Source organism: Phyllopteryx taeniolatus, chromosome 3 (genome assembly GCF_024500385.1).
Source record: "Phyllopteryx taeniolatus isolate TA_2022b chromosome 3, UOR_Ptae_1.2, whole genome shotgun sequence".
Lineage (NCBI taxonomy): Eukaryota > Metazoa > Chordata > Actinopteri > Syngnathiformes > Syngnathidae > Phyllopteryx > Phyllopteryx taeniolatus.
The window spans coordinates 4,817,138-4,837,693 of NC_084504.1; the positions used below are offsets into that span (position 1 = coordinate 4,817,138).

Here is a 20,556-nt window from a genome sequence, read left to right on the forward strand (position 1 = left end):
AATCATTTAAACAGGAAACAAGTTGGATGTCTTCAAACTCAGAAAATCAGTTGATCTGGTGGATCAGTCAGAAAACAGACAATTCGTACTGTTGCTAACAGCACTGCTACTTCTGTATTAGCTTGCTCTTGCTTCTCATAGCTGTAAGGGTAATAAAATCCCCAAAAGTCAACATCCAAACAACACATCAACAGGAGTTTATAGGTTCATGTTTTGCACTCCTGTTCTGACATTTTGTCCCTGACAGAATGGTAACTCTGCAACAGAGGTGAGGCACTTAAACTGAAAAGGTTCAGGTGCTACAAGATTTCACACAATGCATGTGGCCTTATTAACATCTCTGCACCAACCAGTACACCGGCAACTGGCACCTGCTGATGGGCAGAGCAGAGACATGTGAGAAGAAGGAACAATTTGTAGAAATTAAAGATTGACATTTTTTTTATGGAAGCAGATGTTGCAACAGTATATGAGGATGAACTACATACTTTACCATCTCATTGCTATGTGAGAATAAGAATATGCCGTATACAAAGGCTTTATTTTGAAAATCATCATTAACCAAAACCGTCATTGATGGTAAATCAAATCGAGGATTGATATTGTGTATGTGTGTATCTGTTTATGTGCACATACTGTACATGGTGTAAAAAAAAACAAAAAAAAAAACACAAACATTTTTGTTACCAACTTAGCGACTCTTTCTAAGCTTAGCTCAAGCTGATAGCACAAATGTCATGCAGGAGTTAGAAGATCTCGTTCCCCCATAAAATTAGTTCCGTTTGGAAACACGTTAGCCTCAGTTGACTCGTTAAGCTTATGGGTTTTACACGTAAATGAAGTAGTTTAGTTTCAGGTGTCCTCATCTTTAAAAGCTACTGTACCTGACTAACTTACTCGCTTCTCTAAATGTTTTTATTTCACACTCTGGTTTAATTAGTGACATTGAAATGATGTTGCAATTAATAACTTTTAGATTACTCGGCAGAGTAAATAACCCTACACTTGCCACGCTGCAAACCCTAACAGTCTTAAACAAAACAATCATGCAACACATTCCACAAACACGGTGGACATGCCATGCTTAAAATATTCTTTGCAAAGAAAATACTATAGAGAAGCAGAGGACAAAGATTTCAGGAATTTATCTGCTCGTCTTTCCAAATTTCTTGAGTGCAAAACAAATATTTTGGAAAAATGTTTGCATTTCGTGTGTGTTTGCAAAATTGGTTAAAATTGTATTTTCTTTTGAAAAATATTATGACATTGTAGCGATTATATATGAAATAAGAATTGTAATTAATTTAGGATAAAGTAATAAACCGGGAGCGACATTTGTGTTACTTCCGGTTTATCGTAATTTTGATTTAATTGTTAAAATAAAACTAATGTCTCGAAAAGGGCACCACGTCAATTTTTTCAAATTTAACTTTAGGCGAAATGACGACAAACCTTTTTGGTCAGTCTCATAATCTGGAGGTTGCTACACTCTACAACATTTTGAGTCCAAAGTTACAGAGGTTTACTTAAATTCAGAACACACACAAAATACAACCACGAGTGGAATTTTATGGTATATTTAATGAAACACACAACTACAACAAGAACATAACACTAAGGGCAAATGAAAGAAAGGAAATGAGGCTTTCGAAAATGGAAAAGAGGACAACGTGTGTGGTTGCCAGGCTAAACTAAATGAGCGTGTGAGCAGCGTTGAGTCAGAGCAAGAGAAGGCAAAGTTGGCATTTTGTATGAAGCTAGTAATTTCTCCACAATTAATACGCACTAATGTTGTACATCATAGTAAGGATTGCAGTGTCGACTCACGAACGCAGATCAGCTGGTCTTTGGGGTGGCCTTCCTCCAGACCTCAGGTGGAAACGAAGAAGGTTTGGTTGAAGAAAAAACAGATGCACAAAAATAAACAGAAATAGGAAAAGAAAGTTGTTGTCCTGTTTGGGATGCGCTCATAACTTCCCTGCCGGTTGACCTAGTGGCGGGCCGAGCGCTGGCCCTCAGAGCCGTGTGGGATCCGTCCGGGATGCCGGACGCTGCTCGTTGAGGCCCTGCCTACCGATCGTGGCTAGGGAAAGCGATCGGAGCCGCATGGTCGACTCCTTCGATCGAAAACGCCGCCAGCTTGGTTTAATGTTGGATTTATCTTACCCAACATTATAAAAAATAGACACAAAAGGAATGAAGACGCTGGTTTCTTTTTCTCATAAGGAGGGCGTATGGGAGATTGTTCAGATTACAGCCTCTCAGTACGCTCTAAACAATCTCTCCCGTCGCTCCTGTATTTATTTGAAATAGGGAGGTTTCTAAGTTTACAAGACATAACGTACTAAGCTACAAGACACAACACACTAAAGGTAGGGTTTCAAGGTGAAAACATGGGACCAACACCTGCCACGTCCCGGCCACGTCCTTCTCTCTGATGATTCCTGCTGAGTCATCTTCTTGAAGGCGAGACAGCTCCCTTTCTCAGAATCGTCCATAATACTAATGCAAGCAAAGCAAATAAATGATAAATTCTACAATATATTTAACAAAGCCTCAACTCAACCAAACTCCAACTCTCCAACTCACTGAGAAAGGTGTGAGTTTAGAGTTAAATATCCCAGGGGCGGGGCGTAGGAAGAGGGAGTGCCGACCTGGAGAAGACCACACCCACCAACCTGAATCTTGTCTGCAAATTTTAGTAAATGGGTTTTTAAAATAATATTAATCTCAAACACTCCCAACTTTGTACTCTCACGCATAGAATCACTGTTTAAACTTTGGTCGTGGCAGATGGGTTGCTTATTGTTCAATACAACATTACGTACTGTTTGATTTCAAATCATGAACGGCTTTCAAAATCTTGCAGAGATTGTCAAAGTGAGAATGGGGACACAGACACCAAGGCATACATTTGGAATATTTCTACAGAGTTTGCAAGATATAAAAACGGAAATTTTATCTTCCGTTAACAAACATCAAAGACACGTCCACAAGTTCTGGCGCTTGCAGTTCCTCTCAACGCCAGTGGGTGGGGCCTCACGCGCATGGGTGAATATTACCACATAGTCTTACCCAACCATTTGGGGGTCTTTTGAAGACAGGAATCAAGATTTGACGGGAAGCTGCTAATTAGGTTAAGGTCCACTTGACGTATACCAGGCACTGTCCTAGTCGCAGTCTCACAGCAGGGCAACGTGGTGGAGTGGGGGTTCTCAGGTGGTCACGAGTCTCTGTGGCGTCTCAAAGTTGCGGAGCGCATGTCCGCTACAACATGAACATTTTATTCAACGATTTAACACAATCAGAGGTATTAATTGAACATTATTCATTATCGTTTTATATTGTATCATACTGTGTAGTTTGGAGTCATGTAGAACTGTGCTGTATCATACACGTAATCATGTTTAATATTTTGGTTACATGAGAGTAAAAAACTAAGTTCTCAGTATGATGTATTTCTTAAAATATGCAGATAATACTATTCAATATCAGCTGTCAAGAATGACCATACAATTCAAAGCCTTTTTCTTCCCCCTTATCACACTATCCCTTCTGTTTGTGTGGACTAATGATGATGGTCTCTAATGTTCTTTTGGAAGAAGCAATTAGCTGCTGCTCTCTCCAGACGCAGGCTGCACACAGAAAGTCCAGCATTTACAATAGAGTTTTTCCTTGCTCTGCTTTCAGCTGAGTCATTACCTGGCAATATTGCGCTGTCTGGGGCTTTGGAGGGAATGAGGAGTGCTTCAAACTGCCTGAAATAATTGCATGAAATTCAGTTTTATGACAGTATAACATGTAGGTGTTCCGTATGAGAGAAAAAAGCCATCCCAAGAAGCGAGTGGGAGGATGGTATAGAAATATCAGCCAGCACTACACATAAAATGTTAAAAAGACAAAAGTATCTCTACAAGAATGTCATGCACATCATCTTATTTTCTTCCTAATATATACCTCACCTCACATATTTCTCAGAGACGGCTTTTCTTCGGTATCACAGGATGTGTGATTGTGGAGATTCAGACAGAATCTGCAGCACCCACTCATCATTTATTATTAATGACAGAATTACTCAGGAGCACTCTCCAAACAATGTGGGGACAAGTCATGACAGAATATTTAATTGTCTGCTTGGCATGTGAGGTCTAACACAAATATTGCTTTGAGGATTCTGTTACAAATATTGACCACATCTGGCCATTGTCGTAATAGTCTACAGAATCAAATCTTTCTTGCGTGTAAATAAATCTGATTGGATATGGGTATTGGGAGTGTGATATTCCTAGTCCCTGAGACCTGCCAAATCATATTTGTCACCACTTTCCTGAAGAAATGCTTTGTCACTGTCACGTCACTTGTCTTTCAATCTTAATGACCTCCAGTATGTTCAAGTTATTCACTTGCCAAACTAAAACAGTCATTTCCAAGAGCATCGCATCATGTAAGTTATCTACAATGAAATGTCCATGAATTTCACTATTATGGTGAGTAATCAGTATTCAGTGGCATTTCAAAGGCTTATGGTGAAATAGGGAGAAATGCTTCCCCTTTTGATGTGTGTATCTAGAATCCAATGTGCTCACAGTTGATCTGTCATTGAGGCAAACATACCTTGGAGAAGAGAACGCTTTTCTCATACCAAAGCATGCTCAAGAGAATAATTTTAACTTGGACTGCCAGTGGTTCGAGCTGTAAGTACTTGATTTTGGGAGGTTTGAGCAATGTAGAGGTTGGGAGTGCTTTTCCAAAACTGACTAATGCCTGGATCAGACTACAAGACAGACTACACAGAAGATTTCCCAAAAATCAAGCAATCAACCAATCAGACTTTTCATTTTGGTGTCGTAGGGCCAGCTCGTTGGTCATGGATTATACCACACTACAAGAAGTTTTGTCTTTCCCGATCTGGGAAATAGGCCACAATAGCAAATCGGGCTAATAACGGGGCTAAAATCCTGTATTCTGATCTAGGCATTAGGCTATGTTCACATTGCATTGTGACGTCCTGTTTTGTGTGCATGCGTGTGACGTCACGGATGCGTTTTGTCCACAGTAGAAGCCGCATTTGTTTTTGTAATGTGAACGACTACATAAAATGATCGGATTTAACAAAAACTCTGAATTGGCCCTGCGGTATGAATGTAGCCTTTGGAGTGCCAGGTTGCATACACCCTCAACTGATCTCCAGTCAATCACAAGGTTGACACTAAGAGACCAGTCATACAAATTAGTCTTCAATTACAGTAAGTCAACATATATTTTTTTTTATAATGTACTGTAGAAGGAGTTCAAAGAGGGTGAAGATAAAAAACCCACACCAGCTTTGTGTGAGTTTTGAACCTACAACATTCTTGCTGTGAGACAGTACAGTATATATATTCAACTTTCATTTTTAGGTATTTACATCTGGATCAGACACATAACTTAAGACACAGCACATTTTGTGTGAATCTACCAGTTTGTCTTGTGAGCAGTAGCATAGTAGCATTAGAACTTATGGCTGACAGGATTTTTTTGTTGCCTGTTACATGAATTATACAAATGATAAATAGCGCTGAATGTCCGCTTAGTTTCAGATTTGGGTTTTGCCTGTGAAGACTGCAAATGTACAACCCCAATTCCGATGAAGTTGGGATGTTGTGTTAAACATAAATAAAAACAGAATACAATGATTTGCAAATCATGTTCAACCTATATTTAATCGAGTACGCTACAAAGACAAGATAATGTTCAAACTGATAAACTTTATTGGTTTTAGCAAATAATCATGAACTTAGAATTTTATGGCTGCAACACGTTTCACAAAAGCTGGGACAGGTGGCAAAAAAGACTGAGAAAGTTGAAGAACGCTCATCAAACACCTGTTTGGAACATCCCACAGGTGAACAGGCTTCCCTGAATTGCTCAGTCATTCACAAGCAAAGATGGGGCGAGGTTCACCTCTTTGTGAACAAGTGAAAGCAGGGAGCAGGTGGAGCAACATACAGAAAGGTGGAGGCATGCACTCAAAAGGGGAGGAAGGAAAATTACCCAAAGTAAGACAGAATATATGTGCATGAATGAGAAGGGGGAGGTGGAAGAGTGCTACAGGGAGAAGAGATAGCGAGGGTGGAGGACTTTAAATACTTGGGGTTAACAGTCCAGAGCAATAGTGAGTGTTGTAAGGAAGTGAAGGTCAGCCATGATGTACGGATTAGAGTCAATGGCACTGAAGAGATAACAGGAAGCAGAGCTGGAGGTTGCAGAAATGAAGATGTTGAGGTTCTCTCTAGGAGTGACCGGGTAGGATAGGATTAGAAATTAGCTCATCAGTTGGACGGCCAAGGTTAGATGTTTTTGGACACAAAGTTAGAGAGAGCAGACTTTGATGGTTTGGACACGTCCAGAGGAGAGATAGTGAGTATATTGGTAGAAGGATGATGAGGATGGAGCTACCAGGCAAGAGAGCTTGAGGAAGACCGAAGAGAAGGTTGATAGATGTAGTGAGGGAGGACATGAGGGCTGTTGGTGTTACAGAGGAGGATGCAGATGATAGGCTTACATGGAAAAGGATGACACGCTGTGGCAACCCCTAAAGGGACAAGCAGAAAGGAAAAGAAGAAGACTGCGAACTATAATTAAACATTTATACTTGCAAATATCAATGAAAAATGTGCATTATTATCATTGCAAATGCTTAATTCTTGATTAGGTTTTGGCCTCATTAGAATTTGAACGGTTCCAGTTCAGGTTCCTCGTTTCGATTCCATTTTTAAATGATTGTCGATTCCGATTCTTAAGGGGACAGGGTCAAAAATATTTGTATGGTTTAAATCAGGGGTGTTCAAACTATGGCCATCCTTTTTTGTGGCCCGCAGCATAGACTAAAAGTTTTGCTGTATTACCGAGCTGTTTTTTTTTTAAAAACTATACAGTATATATGAAAATAAATATACGGTAATACAAAATAAATAAATGATTGATTCTTAAATAAAGATGTCAAAGTGGGTCTTAAATGCCTCCTTTGATTTTTCTGTGTATGGCCCTTGGAAGAAAAGGTTTGGACATACCAGGTTTAAAAGACTTATTTTAGAGAGCTTAAAAAAGTTATTTGCAGATTAAATCATCGGAACGTCTGTATAAATTTTTATTCTATTAACGTTTGTACGAACATTTACTCAGAATTTCTCACAGGGTTATTTTTAACCAGTATATTATCAAACCTATGAACTTTATGTTAACTTTGTTTTAACAGGAATATAGGTTACACTTTCACAAGAGTTTTATTTTTGAAAACCTCATGAAAATAAATGTATACATGAGTGTCTAATGCTGTCATTACTTAAACATGTTACTGTGCTAGTGAGTTCCCACTGATGGGCTAACCTGGTGTATATTTATATCAGACAAAAGTAGAAAAACTTGGGAAGCCAGTCCAGAATAACAGCAGCTACAGTATAAACTCAAAAACAGTTCTTACTTCTATGCATTGTGAAACCTCCTTTGCACAATATAATCTTATTGCAAATGTTGCACTTCGGCGACCTATCATTTTCTTAACAAAATTAAGACACACTTTTAGTATACACTTGCACACACTTCTTTGTTGGTTTCCGGCGCGTTCGTCTTTGGCTCCGCGGACATACGAAATTTTAAAATTTTAACGATTCCGGGAGAATCGGAATGTTAGTCCCAATTCCAATTGATTCTCGATACTCGATGCCCAACCCTATTCTTGATGTACATTAGCTCTTGTTTTAGATGTACACTAGCTCTTTCGTGGCGGGGTGAGTATACTGTACTGTGCTGGGATAAACCAGTTGTGAGTGTATGTGTGTCTGCATTGTGTAAGAGCTATATATTAATAATGTCAAGTCAGCAAGTTGGCTGCATACTTAATTCCAATGTCATTTTATTTTAGTCACAGATCTCCCCTGAGAAACGGAACAATCAAGTCCAATCTATCAGAGCCTCGCCTTTCCTTGTTCTACTTGTGGTGTGACGGCACTCGACAACATCAAAGGTACTCCCGCCTCTCGCTTCATACCTCCAGCTGCCTTTAATCACTTTGTTCAGCTCATCGTTGCAGCAATTATATTTCCTGACAGTGTTTTTGGTTTAAACATCCAACACTTGCCTCTCTTTGTTATGCCTCCTCTGGGGATTGACTCACTTTGCTAGTTAGGTGCTTGTTGATTGTTATTTCAACAAGTTTGTTTTTCCCCTACAAGAAACATGGTCTCATTTGAATATTTTACACAATTAGAATGTGGTACATATCATTTGAAACATATTTAGGCTCTCTTTCTTCATAATGAGATAAGCTTTTCAATATGCCCAACTGTCAAACATTTAGAGACGCTTTTGATTGCAATTTTAATGCAAAATATGTTGCCGGTTTCAATTCTGGATATACGGACACCAAACTGTGTAGTGAGGATACTTCTCAACAATCACCGCTGCGATAGGTAGTCAATCAAGTCAATCATGTATCAACATTAACAATGATGATAATGTCTCCATTATTAGTTTTTAAAAAATATATATATAATAAGGTTGCAAACAACATGTAGGGAATTATGCTTTGACCAATGAGAAAAACACACATTCAAAATCAGTAGATTCAATGATTTTGAAGCTGTGCTCCTGCAGCATTTTATGCTGTATAATGGATGCACTGCCACTGTTTTTTTATAGTGAAAAGTCGAGGCTCTTCAAAGACAGTATATTATGCCATCACTTTTTGACAGATATGCCAATCTCATTTGATGAGCGATTGCACCTTTTGAAATTTCATTACCAAGTGTTGCATCAACTAAATTTGACGCCAAAGCCTGAATGGTCTTTTGGAGAATATGAATGTGAATCGTAAAACAAGACGCATTTGAGGGTTACGAGACACCAATGCATCCATCCATCCATTTTCTGAGCTGCTTATCCTCACAAGGGTCGCGGGCGTGCTGGAGCCAATCGCAGCTATCATCAGGCTGGAGGCGGGGTACACAATGAACTGGTTACCAGCCAATCACAGGGCACATATAAACAATCAATCATACGCACTCACATTCACACCTACAGGCAATTTAGAGTATTCAATTAACCTACCATGCATGTTTTTGGGCTGTGGGAGGAAACTAGAGTGCCTGGGGAAAACCCACGCAGGCACGGGGAGAACATGAAAACTCCACACAGGTGGGATCTGGGATAGAACCCCGGACCGCAGAACTGTGAGGCAGACGCTCTAACCAGTCGATCACCGTGCTGGCGACACCAATGCAATATTGGTGAGAGTGCTCCCGCTGGGCTTTCCATCATTCTACTGGGGGACTTCAATGCTCACGTGAGCAATGACAGTGAGACCTGGAAGGGTGTGATTGGGAGGAACGCCCCCCCCGATCAGAACCCGAGCGGTGTTCTGTTATTGTGTCCTTCTGTCCTCATCACGGGTTGTCCATAATGAACACCATGTTCAAGCATAAGGGTGTCCACACGTGCACTTGGCACCAGGACAACCTAGGTCGCAGTTCGATGATCAACTTTGTGGTCGTGTCATCGGACTTGCGGCCGTATGTCTTGGACACTCGGGTGAAGAGAGGGGCGGAGCTGTCAACTGATCACCACCTGGTGGTGAGTTGGCTCCGATGGTGGGGGAAGATGCCGCTCCGACGTGGCAAGCTCAAACGTATTGTGATGGTCTGGTGGGAACGTCTGGCGGAATCCCCTGTCAGAACGAGTTTCAACTCCCACCTCCGACAGAACTTTGCTCATGTTCCGGGGGAGGTAGGGGACATCGAGTCCGAGTGGAACATGTTCCGCGCCTCCATTGCTGAGGCGGCCGACTGGAGCTGTGGTCGTAAGGTGGTCAGTGCCTGTCGTGACGCCAATCCCCGAACCCGTTTTTATTTTTTTTAATACTACAATTTATTTGGTCAAGAGTAAATACTCCTGTTTAATACCTTGTGTGCACTAAACAGACCAGTCAACTTGCCAACAAATTCTGGCGTGGTTTGAATGCATCACAATGTAAATTTAAACGAAATGTAATGTTGCACGCTCAGTTACTGCCATACAACAATCTATTAATTGTTGCACATGTTAAGACTGAGCCAATAAATTGTTACACAGCATAAGAGTAATTTTAAAATTGCAGATTTGGGTAGGGCTGTGGGAAACAGCCTTAAAATATATATTTTTATTTATATATATATATATATATATATATATATATTATGTCTTATTATTTCGATAACCTTGACATTATTCAAAGTTTTGCTTTTTGGCTACTGGAATTGGCTTTGTTAACCTGAAAACTAACACAGGCTTTGAAACAGTTTTTTTTTTCTTTTGTTTTTTCCCCAATATTAACTGTGAACTTTGATAGAAATATTTTTTTCTTTACAATGTGGCTATAAAAGTGCCTCCACTTGAAATATGTGGTTTTTTAAACATAAATTTTAATAAAATGTTGGAAATGTTGGATCATTTAAGATCAGTACATTTAAAAAAGCATTCTTTTTGGTCATAAGTGTAAATAGCGTGCTTCAACAGAGACACAGTTTGAACGATGGAAGCCACTAAGAAAAGAAAAATATTTTTTTTTATTATTGAAAAAATAAAATAGTCGAGTTAATCATATAATTCATTAATAGCGCAGATCCGAGTAAACAAATGGAATTTTTCTCAGAATAATCAAAATGGATGCAAAGCGTTTTGGCTCTTTATAAGATATGAACGTAATATTATAAAGGACTTAATGTAGACTTTCTGTGTGACGCTTGCATTTTGTCACTCTCATGTACATGGTTGCATCGTTGAATATAAATATGACTGATTGTCTACATGTGCACTGAAACTGACTGGCGATCAGTCCAGGATGTACTTCGCTTCTCGCCCCACAGTCAGCTGGGATAGGCCGCAGCTGCCCCGTGGGCGGTGACCCTGAAGAGCATAAGTTGTAGTCGTACCTAGGAAGGCAGCAAATTTCGTGTGTTGACTTTAACCACCCTATACCACAACGGTACTTAACACGCAGGACAGCAACCCGGGTAAAAAACAGGAAAATGCCAGCAATACTATATATGTACTATATACAATGTATATCTCGGGGTGGGGACAATAATACAGTATAAGAAACATGAATTGACATGGCAATGATAGGTTCACTGTTTCATCCCATACCACACACTCCAAATTTTGATGAACAGTTTTAGTTATTCATTGCTAAATTCCTTTGGCAAGAAAAATGAGACCTGATAACGAGAATTACATTCATAAAATTGTTGCTGGTTTACTACAGAGCTGTGAAGACGGAGAATCTTATCAAGATCTATTATCCTTGAATAGAATGTTAATTTTTATAATGCTACTGTATTTTTTTCCTCCAAGTATCATCTGCAAAGCCATACTTAAATCTGTGACTGTCAGTGTGTTTCAATTATTTTATAGATGTGATTTATCTTTCACTAAAAATATAGAGGTGCAGCTACTCTGCTGTATTCCATACTCATCAAATGTATTTATGCCTTGAGACCAGTTATAACTAAACCACTTCCCTTTGTAATGGAAATAATCTGCTCTTTCTTTCCTTTGATTAGTTGTTACTCCTGCTACACACAAACTGTCCACAAAGACATGTATGCCATCTGTGTTACACTTTTATACTCTTCTTCCGCTTTAGGTTGAAACTAAAGAGGGTTAGTATAGTTTACAATTGGGTTAACTGTGCAGAACATTTGTTGTTTATTTGTACATCTGATAATGTAAAGCTTTAAAAATATTACAACATATTACTACAGTTTCTCAAGTACTATATTTGCAGTAAACAATAGCTGTGGTACTTTATTACTGGTGGGTGAAAGAACAGTTTCTAACTAGAAGAAAGGATGTAAAACTAATTAATTCACCTGAAAATATAGTGTTGGCTTTTTTTTTTTTTTTTTTTTGAAAATCAGGGCTTCTCGACATGATTTGCTTTGGAGCGTGAAGAAAGAGAGAACAGATAAATAAAAAAACAGTGAGCAACAAACATCAAAGCAGGATTTGGCACTTTAAAGGAAAATGGACTTTGCGCTTACCGTGGCTGCCAGTAAAGAATGAATCCTGTTTAGGCATAGAAACACATACACCCACCGCGCAAAAAAACAAAACAAACAAAAACACAAAAAAAACAGACCTGGTTGAGATTACAATGGCTTTAACTGCCTTAATAAACTAAACTGAACTTTGGACATCCACCAGTATGTGTCCATCGCTGTTCATAAAATGTGCATTACACTTCTTATTTAACCAAATGGCGGCTTGGTGATCGGGTGGTTAGCGCTGCCTCACAGTTCTGATGTTGGGGATTTGAGTCCGGGCTACAGCCTTCCTGTGTGGGGTTGGGATATTGTGTCAGGATATTGTGTCCTTCTGCAAACAAAAAGTAACAATCACTTAGTGTTCAACTAATGCCCTCACTTCAAGTAAGCTATTTTTATGACGTAATTTTTGCACAAACTGTAAAATGGATTTGTTTTCAAAAGTGCATTCTTTGTGTTCACCTTAACAAATCTCATTTGCAATCAATGGGAAAGGAAACTCAAGGTTTTCTAACAAATCTGTTGGGGTGTACTCTTTTATGTGGCACACTGTATGTTGAAGGGTTTTGCCAAAAAACAGATGTTCCTGTTTCCAGAGCTTTTGTATGAAATATTTATAAAAAGTACTGTGTTGTTGCAGTTAATATCTGATTTAACCTCTGGCTTTTTTTCTTTTGTCTCCCCTTTGTTGTTCCTTTCCTTCTTTCTCAGCTCTCTCTCATTCTAGCTGTGTCATCCCTCCATTTTTGTTAAGAGTTGGGGATGACTGTTGCCTAACAGCTATCAGCCTGCGTATCTACTAGGTGTGTATTGTTGTGGACTGGTGTTTCCAAACCCATTTATTGCAACCTCCATATCAGTGTTTGCGTGTGTGACAGTGATATGGACTCATGCTTGCAACTGTTATATTGACTGTGATTTAAAGATGTTTGTCAGAACGGCTGTGGGGAGCCTCCATGTGTTTGATTTGTGCCCGCAGTATTGCTTGCATGTCAGAATGCATTACAGTTCTGTGCATGATCATGAGACAATTTCATTTCTTCATTCCGGTGATGATTGTTCATTTCCATGGTAGAATGAATTCTTTTGAGATCCATGAAAAAAAAAAGGTTAATTCAAGATTTTCTCACCTTGACTCTGGACAATGACTGGAGAAAAACTTTGTCTAGGTATTGTCAAGAGTTGCCTTTTCACACATGCAGCACATGGCAGGAGCTACTTCAGACGTATTCTCAAATCTAAATAATAATGGTGTACAGAAAAGATATGACATTCTATACAGCATTGTGCAAATATGGTCACGTTGTTGTTTTGTGATTCAGTCACAAACCACAGCGAATGCTGCCTTTCGGTTTTCTTTGGTAATTGTGACAGAACTCAGTTATTGAATCTTTCTGTCATTTCAATGGAACCTTATCTTCCGCATCGGTGTATAAAGTTGTGTTCCCCCTTAATTTTCATTTTGCTCGCTGTTTTATGAAAAATTTAAAATGTACAGCTACAATACCACACTGTGATCCGGCCTTTGACCACATCTTTGTCTTATATAAAATGGGTGCCTGGGCTCAATAAAGGTTGAGAAACACTGCATTATATAGGATGGAAGGATTCATTTGGTGTGAAAGAACTTAACTAGCCCACACAGAGCCATCGCTTTACCAACACCTTTGGAAGGAACTACAATGAAGATTGGAACCCAGGTACTCGTCGGTGACCTCTGACCTGTCAAATCATTTACTGGAAGAATGGACAAAATACAAACATACTCCAAATTATTATAGAAAGTCTTCCAAGAAGAATGGACATTGTTATAGCTGTAAAGAGGAGAGGTCATTTAACGATCTGGAAATTACAAATTATTAGACAGAGACTATTTTCACCAGAGTATCCAAAATATCCTTCACATAAAGTTTGGGTTTGCTGTACATGTGTGAAAGGGACCCAAGTGTGTGATGTTTGATTCCCTTTAATTTGCCAGCAATTGGTGAATTATGCTTCCATTTGTTCAAGTGATGTTTTGTCAAAACCTACACTGAGAGCCATCCTTCCTACCAGGGTTTGTCTTAATTAGCAAATGGGCCTCAAACTTCAAAACACAAACATATAATTGGCACCCTGCAGAGTACCCTCATTAATGTGTCTGCTGTTCTGGGCTTTGTGAATCCTAGATATCCCCTCACAGGCCTCTCCTTTGCAAGGAGAATTTAGGCTTTTCCCTTTTGGCATTGGTGTTGGAAAAGCGCAAATGAAAGAGATTAAACTAGCACAAATGGCACTCTATTTGCTATGACCCACTCAGGTCATGCAGTCAGACATTTTAATTGTTTCAGTTTATGTCATGTTGGTACTTTTTATGCGTGGGGCTTAGCTAAAGCCTTGCACAGAAAGTCAACGCTCCAATGGCCAAACTTTCCTGTATTTGATGAAAAGCTAAGACATCCTGTAGTTGCTAGTTGCCCTTTCTTCCGGGTCTGGGTGTCTTTATTGACCTGGTACCCCACCCCCTCTTTCCCTTCTCTCCTCTCCTTCCTTAACCTGGAGGATCAGGACAAGTGCAACTAATACTGGACATGGAGGACTATGACGTTCGCTCAGCTTCCAGCATCCTGGCGTCAGTGAAAGAACAGGAGGCCCGTTTTGAGCAGTTGACTCGAGCCCTCGAGGAGGAGCGACGCACCTTGCAGCTTGGGCGGGCCAATGTGCCTCCCAACCCTCCCACCAGCCAACCGTTAGCATGGCAGCAAGTGGTGATGCAGGTAATTGTGTGAGCATGCTGGCCCACCCCTCTTGTGTGTATCAACCACACCTTCACATCCCAGCTAACTCGTCTAGAGACATTTTGTTCTCCTATGCAGTTGTTCCATCTGAGCAAGCTCATTCCATCATCATGTTAGGTCCTCCTCATCGGTGGGAATCAATCACAATTCTAGTTCTAGCATTTTAAGTTCAAGTTCTGGCATTTTGAGACACCTATTCACATTGCTTGAACCCTGTCCTGGATGTTCTGTGAATTACCTTTTTCACCTCTTTCACCTTCTGGTCTTTGATATTGTCTGGTGGTGGTTTTGATTGAATGTGGCCTTTCATCCAGATATAGGAATCCTTGCCAGGGCTTCTTTCACTGCTGACTGTATCCGCAATAGCAGAAAATGGACAAATGAGACATCTGTAATTTTCTAAAAATGTCAACAGAAACATCAGCCGATTGATTTTGACATTTCAAGCCTCTGCCGTGAAAAATTATCTACCTTTGTTGATGACTTCCAGGGTGAAGAAACATAGGATATATTTGCTCAGACCTTCCTCTCTGAGGATACTCCTGAGGCATGTACTTCTTTTGTACAAATTTACTTTGGACATCCCAATTTTCACTCAAAATGAATTTTTGAACAGAGCCCTTCAAACTGCACGTTTTAATAACTAGAAATCGAAAGCAATTTGTTCATGCAGCACCTGCAATGCTAAGATGCAGCACGTTTATTCACGGTAAAAGTGGAAAGGGCATTTATTTTTAATAAGGTGTAAAACCCACACAAATGATTATACTTACAGTACCTGTGCCTGAGGTTACATTTTGTTAATGGTCTGTGTCAGTGTTTACACTGTAGGGGCCTCACAGAGGGAGGAAGGAAAAGGTGAAAGCGTTAACCCTTCTCCTGGAATCCTTTCTATGGTAAACTACCAATTCTGTACTGTATGTGTATATGTGCAGTACTTGTGTTTGAAAGAGGAACTATATATACTCATACATGTTTATAGGAATAACAGTTTGTGAATTATCCCCCCTGCTCACATTATCATACACATTCACACATTGTGGAACTCAATCCTCACACTGCACATACTTTGGACGTTAAATTGACTGTAACTGGGGACTGATCACATAAATATTAATAATTTTACATCACACTGACATATCAGTTGGCCAACAGGCATTTCTCACTCATTTTAGAAACCCTGTAGGCTAAACTTGCTCAAGCAGTATGTTTGTATGGGGTTGTATGAGCTGCATACAGGTCCTGACGCCTTCAGCACGAGTTGTCCAGTGTTCCATAGATGTTGCATGCATATAGGTCAGATAAAACCCGAAAACATAAAATGCTAGGATGCACATAGTTTTTACCCACCAGCTTTTTTAAAGTTTTCAAACACTGTAGTGTTTGTAATACGGTGTTATGCCCTTGTCAAGGTAACTGGAATTAGAAAGACCTCGCTGTATGTATGTAGTCTAGAGCAGTTCTCCAGCAGTGCAAAATATATTTCCCTCCAAAAGTTGTGGAACCTTGAGGCAAATCCATTAGTTTTGCTGTGACCAGAAAATGTTGGGAAAATGAATAGGAGAGAAGGGATCGACATTTTTAAATTTTATTTCCAATTATGTACTATACATCAAGATCTTATAAACCACCGAAAAGATAGCACCATTTTTCTTTCATTGGAATCCATTCATATTCCTTGTGAGGAACTTATGCAAGGCAAATGTATTTATACAGCGCATTTCATACACAAGGAAACTCCATGTGCTTTACATGATTAAAAACATTTAAAAACAATGAAAAAACAACTGAAAAACATTTAAAACAAAGTACAATTAAAACAGCGTACAGCGCAAGAAATATTTAAAAGTGGAAACCCGGGCTTAAAAACAGTCACACTTGGGGCTGACATCACATCTGTTGGCAACTTATTTCACAGAATAATAGCTAAATGCTGCTTCACCATATTTGCTTTGGACACTGTGCTCCACTATTTGACCTGAGTCTGTAGATGTCCAACTGGGTTGATATTCCATGAGCATTTCTTCCATGTGTTCACGGCATTAACCTGGGCGGCTGTGGCTCATTAGGTAGAGCAGGTTGTCCAGTGACCGAAGGGTCATTGGTTCGAATCCCGGCTACGACTGTCCCCATGTAGAAGTGTCCTTGGGCAAGACACCGAACCCTAATTTACTCCCAGTGGGCCTGGCAGCACCTTGCATGGCAGCAACCACCCATTGGTATATGAATGTGTGTGTGAGTGGGTGAATGTGAGGCTTTTTAAAGGGCTTTGGGCACTGTAGATAAAGTGCTATATAAGTGCAGTAGCAGAACTTTATAATCTTTTCTAAAGCTGACTGGGAGCCAGTGTAGAGACTTTAGAATTAGAGTCATGTGCTCTGACCTTTTTGTTCTGGTCAGAACCCAAGCTGCAGCATTCTGAATGAGCTGCCGCTATTTCATGCTCTTTTGGGGGAGTCCACTCAGAAGAGCATTACAATAGTCAAGTCGACTTGAGATAAAAGCATGGAAGAGCTTCTCCTGGTCTGCTTGGCACATGCAAGCCTTCACTCTGGAAATGTTCTTCAGATGGTAGAAGGCAGTTTTAGTAATTGATTTGATATGACTGTTGAAAGTCCAGTCGGAATCTGTCAGTATACCAAGGTTTTGGACTTGGTCTTTGTTTTTTTTAAAGACAGTGACTAGGTATTTACGAACAGAAATCCTCTTTATTGCTAAAAGCAATTATCTTGGTTTTGTTGTGGTTTAATTGAAAAAGGTTTTGGCTCATCCAGTTATTTGATACAACACCTCAATTGAACTGTAGTCATCTGGAGACACTGCTCGATACAACTGTGTGTCATCGCATAGCTATCCATCCATCCATTTTCTGAGCCGCTTCTCCTCACTAGGGTCGCGGGCGTGCTGGAGCCTATCCCAGCTGTCATCGGGCAGGAGGCGGGGTACACCCTGAACTGGTTGCCAGCCAATCTCAGGGCGCATACAAACAAACAACCATTCGCACTCACAGTCACACCTACGGGCAATTTAGAGTCTCCAATTAATGCATGTTTTTTGGGATGTGGGAGGAAACCGGAGTGCCCGGAGAAAACCCACGCAGGCACAGGGAGAACATGCAAACTCCACACAGGCGGGGCCGGGGATTGAACCCGGGTCCTCAGAACCGTGAGGCTGACGCTCTAACCACTCGACCACCGTGCCGCCCGCATAGCTATGATAGTCAAAATTAAAGTTCTGAAGAATTTGACCCAAGGGTAGCATATACAGGCTGAACAGGAGGGGTCCAAGAACTGACCCTTAAGACCCTTAGCCATTTGATGAGATTGAACATTTCCAATGGTTACAAAATAACTCCTTTCCTCCAGGTAGGACCTGATTCATTTAAGGACTGTTTCATTTAGTCCTACCCGTGTTTCCAACCTGTTCAGCACCATATTATGATCTACCAGCCAATCGCAGGGCACATATAAACAGACAACCATTCGCACTCACATTCATACCTCTGGACAATTTAGAGTCTTCAATTAACCTACCGTGCATGTTTTTGGGATGTGCAAGGAAACCGCAGTACCCGGGGAAAACCCATGCAGGCACGGGGAGAATGTTCATCTCCAAATTGTAGCATTGGGAGAAGTCCACTTATGAAAACCGCAGCATCTAGACATTGCACTTTTGTTAGATCAATTAAATCTCGCTTCAGTACCTCTGATTGCTTAACAACATCCAGGGCCCCTGTGTGTATAATGACAGATTTCACAATTGGGTGCTCATTTGTGATCTCCAGGATTTATTAATTTTTTTTAAATATCAGACACCATGTCATTGGTAAAACACAGTACTTTGGTGTTCTTCTCACTGCAAAAACATTTCACATCCTTGACAGCTCCATCACCAACTATTAACATTTGAGGTCCTATTTTTTTCTTGTATGATTTGGTTTCATACCTTTCAGTGTTGGTGGGGGATGGGCATTCTTGGCCAAGGTCTTGTAAGAGTGGCTCCAATCTATTTGTAGGTCTGATGTCAATGTTTTGCATTGACCTGCGTCCTCTTTTTTTGCCCTTTGCTGTAGCGACTATCCACGGCCGTTGTCTGTGGGTTGAAGATACATGCAATGCAGGCCAGTCGGATTCCTTGGTAATCTGCTGGTGTTTTTTACTGGACCATGTGACCGTCTTATTGTAATTGAGTCTTCATAAGCATTATACTGTATCATTATACATAGCCAGGGGTGCATGTAACAATTTGGGTCTGGTTCTCAAAGGAGCACCAGTGGTGGTTGTCGATTCTCATTTTTTCTCCCAACACACCGACCTCATGGATGGAACTTTTTGTTTTGATGTGTACATGTGTTCAAGGCTGCCCCGCCCATTGGGCAAGATTAACACATTCTAAGGGTACCACTGCCTCAAGGGGGTGCCAAAAATAGGTTGAAAAGCCACCTTCAATATATATATATATATATATTGAAATCAATTATAACTATTAAGTCTTAATTTAATATTTCATGTTTTTACATTAAGAAAAATAAATTGAAATCAACATAAACAGTTAAATAAAAGAAGAGGAGTAAGATGAACTATGTACAGTACTTTGAAATCAGCTCACCTCGAGGCTCTCGCTTTCTCCGATTTTCCCTACACTGAGCAGAGCGATCCGTTCAAAGCCCCTCGGAATTAACAGCGGTAAGTACAACAGAACACGTCTTGGTCTCACAATCCCCCAACAGCAACACACAACAATAAACAGATATAACAGCTCATTACAATATTAAAGGGCAATAAGAACTGATTAACTCCAGACCCGTTCAATCAATAAATCACTTAAACAGAATATGTTGCGACAAAATCAAGTTGGACAAAAGATCTAAAAAAGCTGTAACAAAATGACACAATCCAAAGAAATTCCAGAACAGTCGAGAAATAAAGTAATTGACATCTATCAGATTGGAATGGTTACAAAAGCCATTACTCAAGCTTTAGGATTTCAACGACCCATAGAGAGAGCCATGATCCTTACATGGAGAAAACATGGAACAGTGGTAAACCTTCTCAGGAGTGGCCGGCCTACAGATATTACACCAAGAGAGCAGCAAGGACTCATCCAGGAGGCCACAAAGGAACTCAGGACAACTGCAGGCCTCCCTTGCCTCAGTTAAGGTCAGTGTTTATGACACAACAATAAGGAAGAGACTGGACAAAAATGGCACCCATGGCAGAGTTCCAAGGCGAAAACCACTGCTGACCAAAAAGAACATAAAGGCCCGTCTTACTTTTGCAATAAAACATTTGAATGATTCCCAAGACTTTTGGGAGAATGTTATACGGACTGAGGATATGAATGTGGAGCTTTTTGGAAGGTGTTACATCTGGTGTAAATATAGCACAATATTTCAGAAAAAGAACATCATACCAATAGTCAAACATGGTGGTGGTAGTGTGATGGTCTTGGGCTGTTTTGCTCCTTCAGGACTTGGACGAATTGTTGTGATTGATGGAACCATGAATTCTGCTCTTGAACTTGAACAGCAAATCCTGAAGGAGAATGTTCAGCCATCATTTTGTGACCTCAAGCTGAAGCACACTTGGGTTCCTGCAGGACCAGTATGGGACCACACGATCAACTGGTTTGGCGCAGTTCTCGAGAAGCGCAATTCCCGATCGCTTTTGCACCACAGACTGGTTTCATGTAAAGAAACATTTTGACAGACTATCGTAGCC

The 20,556-nt window shown here is 40.2% G+C and overlaps 1 protein-coding gene across 10 annotated transcripts in view; it reads left to right on the forward strand.

Annotated features, from left to right (window-relative positions):
• arvcfb (ARVCF delta catenin family member b) overlaps nt 1-20,556 on the forward strand; it is a 272,320-nt gene that overhangs the window by 101,883 nt on the left and 149,881 nt on the right. For 9 of the 10 annotated variants that reach the window (XM_061766564.1, XM_061766570.1, XM_061766569.1 and 6 more), the window contains 3 exons: nt 7,904-8,005; nt 12,771-12,862; nt 14,601-14,815. In XM_061766564.1, coding sequence (XP_061622548.1) covers nt 14,630-14,815 — 186 coding nt within the window. In that variant the 5' untranslated portion in view covers nt 7,904-8,005; nt 12,771-12,862; nt 14,601-14,629. The remainder of the gene's footprint in view (nt 1-7,903; nt 8,006-12,770; nt 12,863-14,600; nt 14,816-20,556) is intronic. The other variant, XM_061766565.1, reaches the window with a different exon arrangement.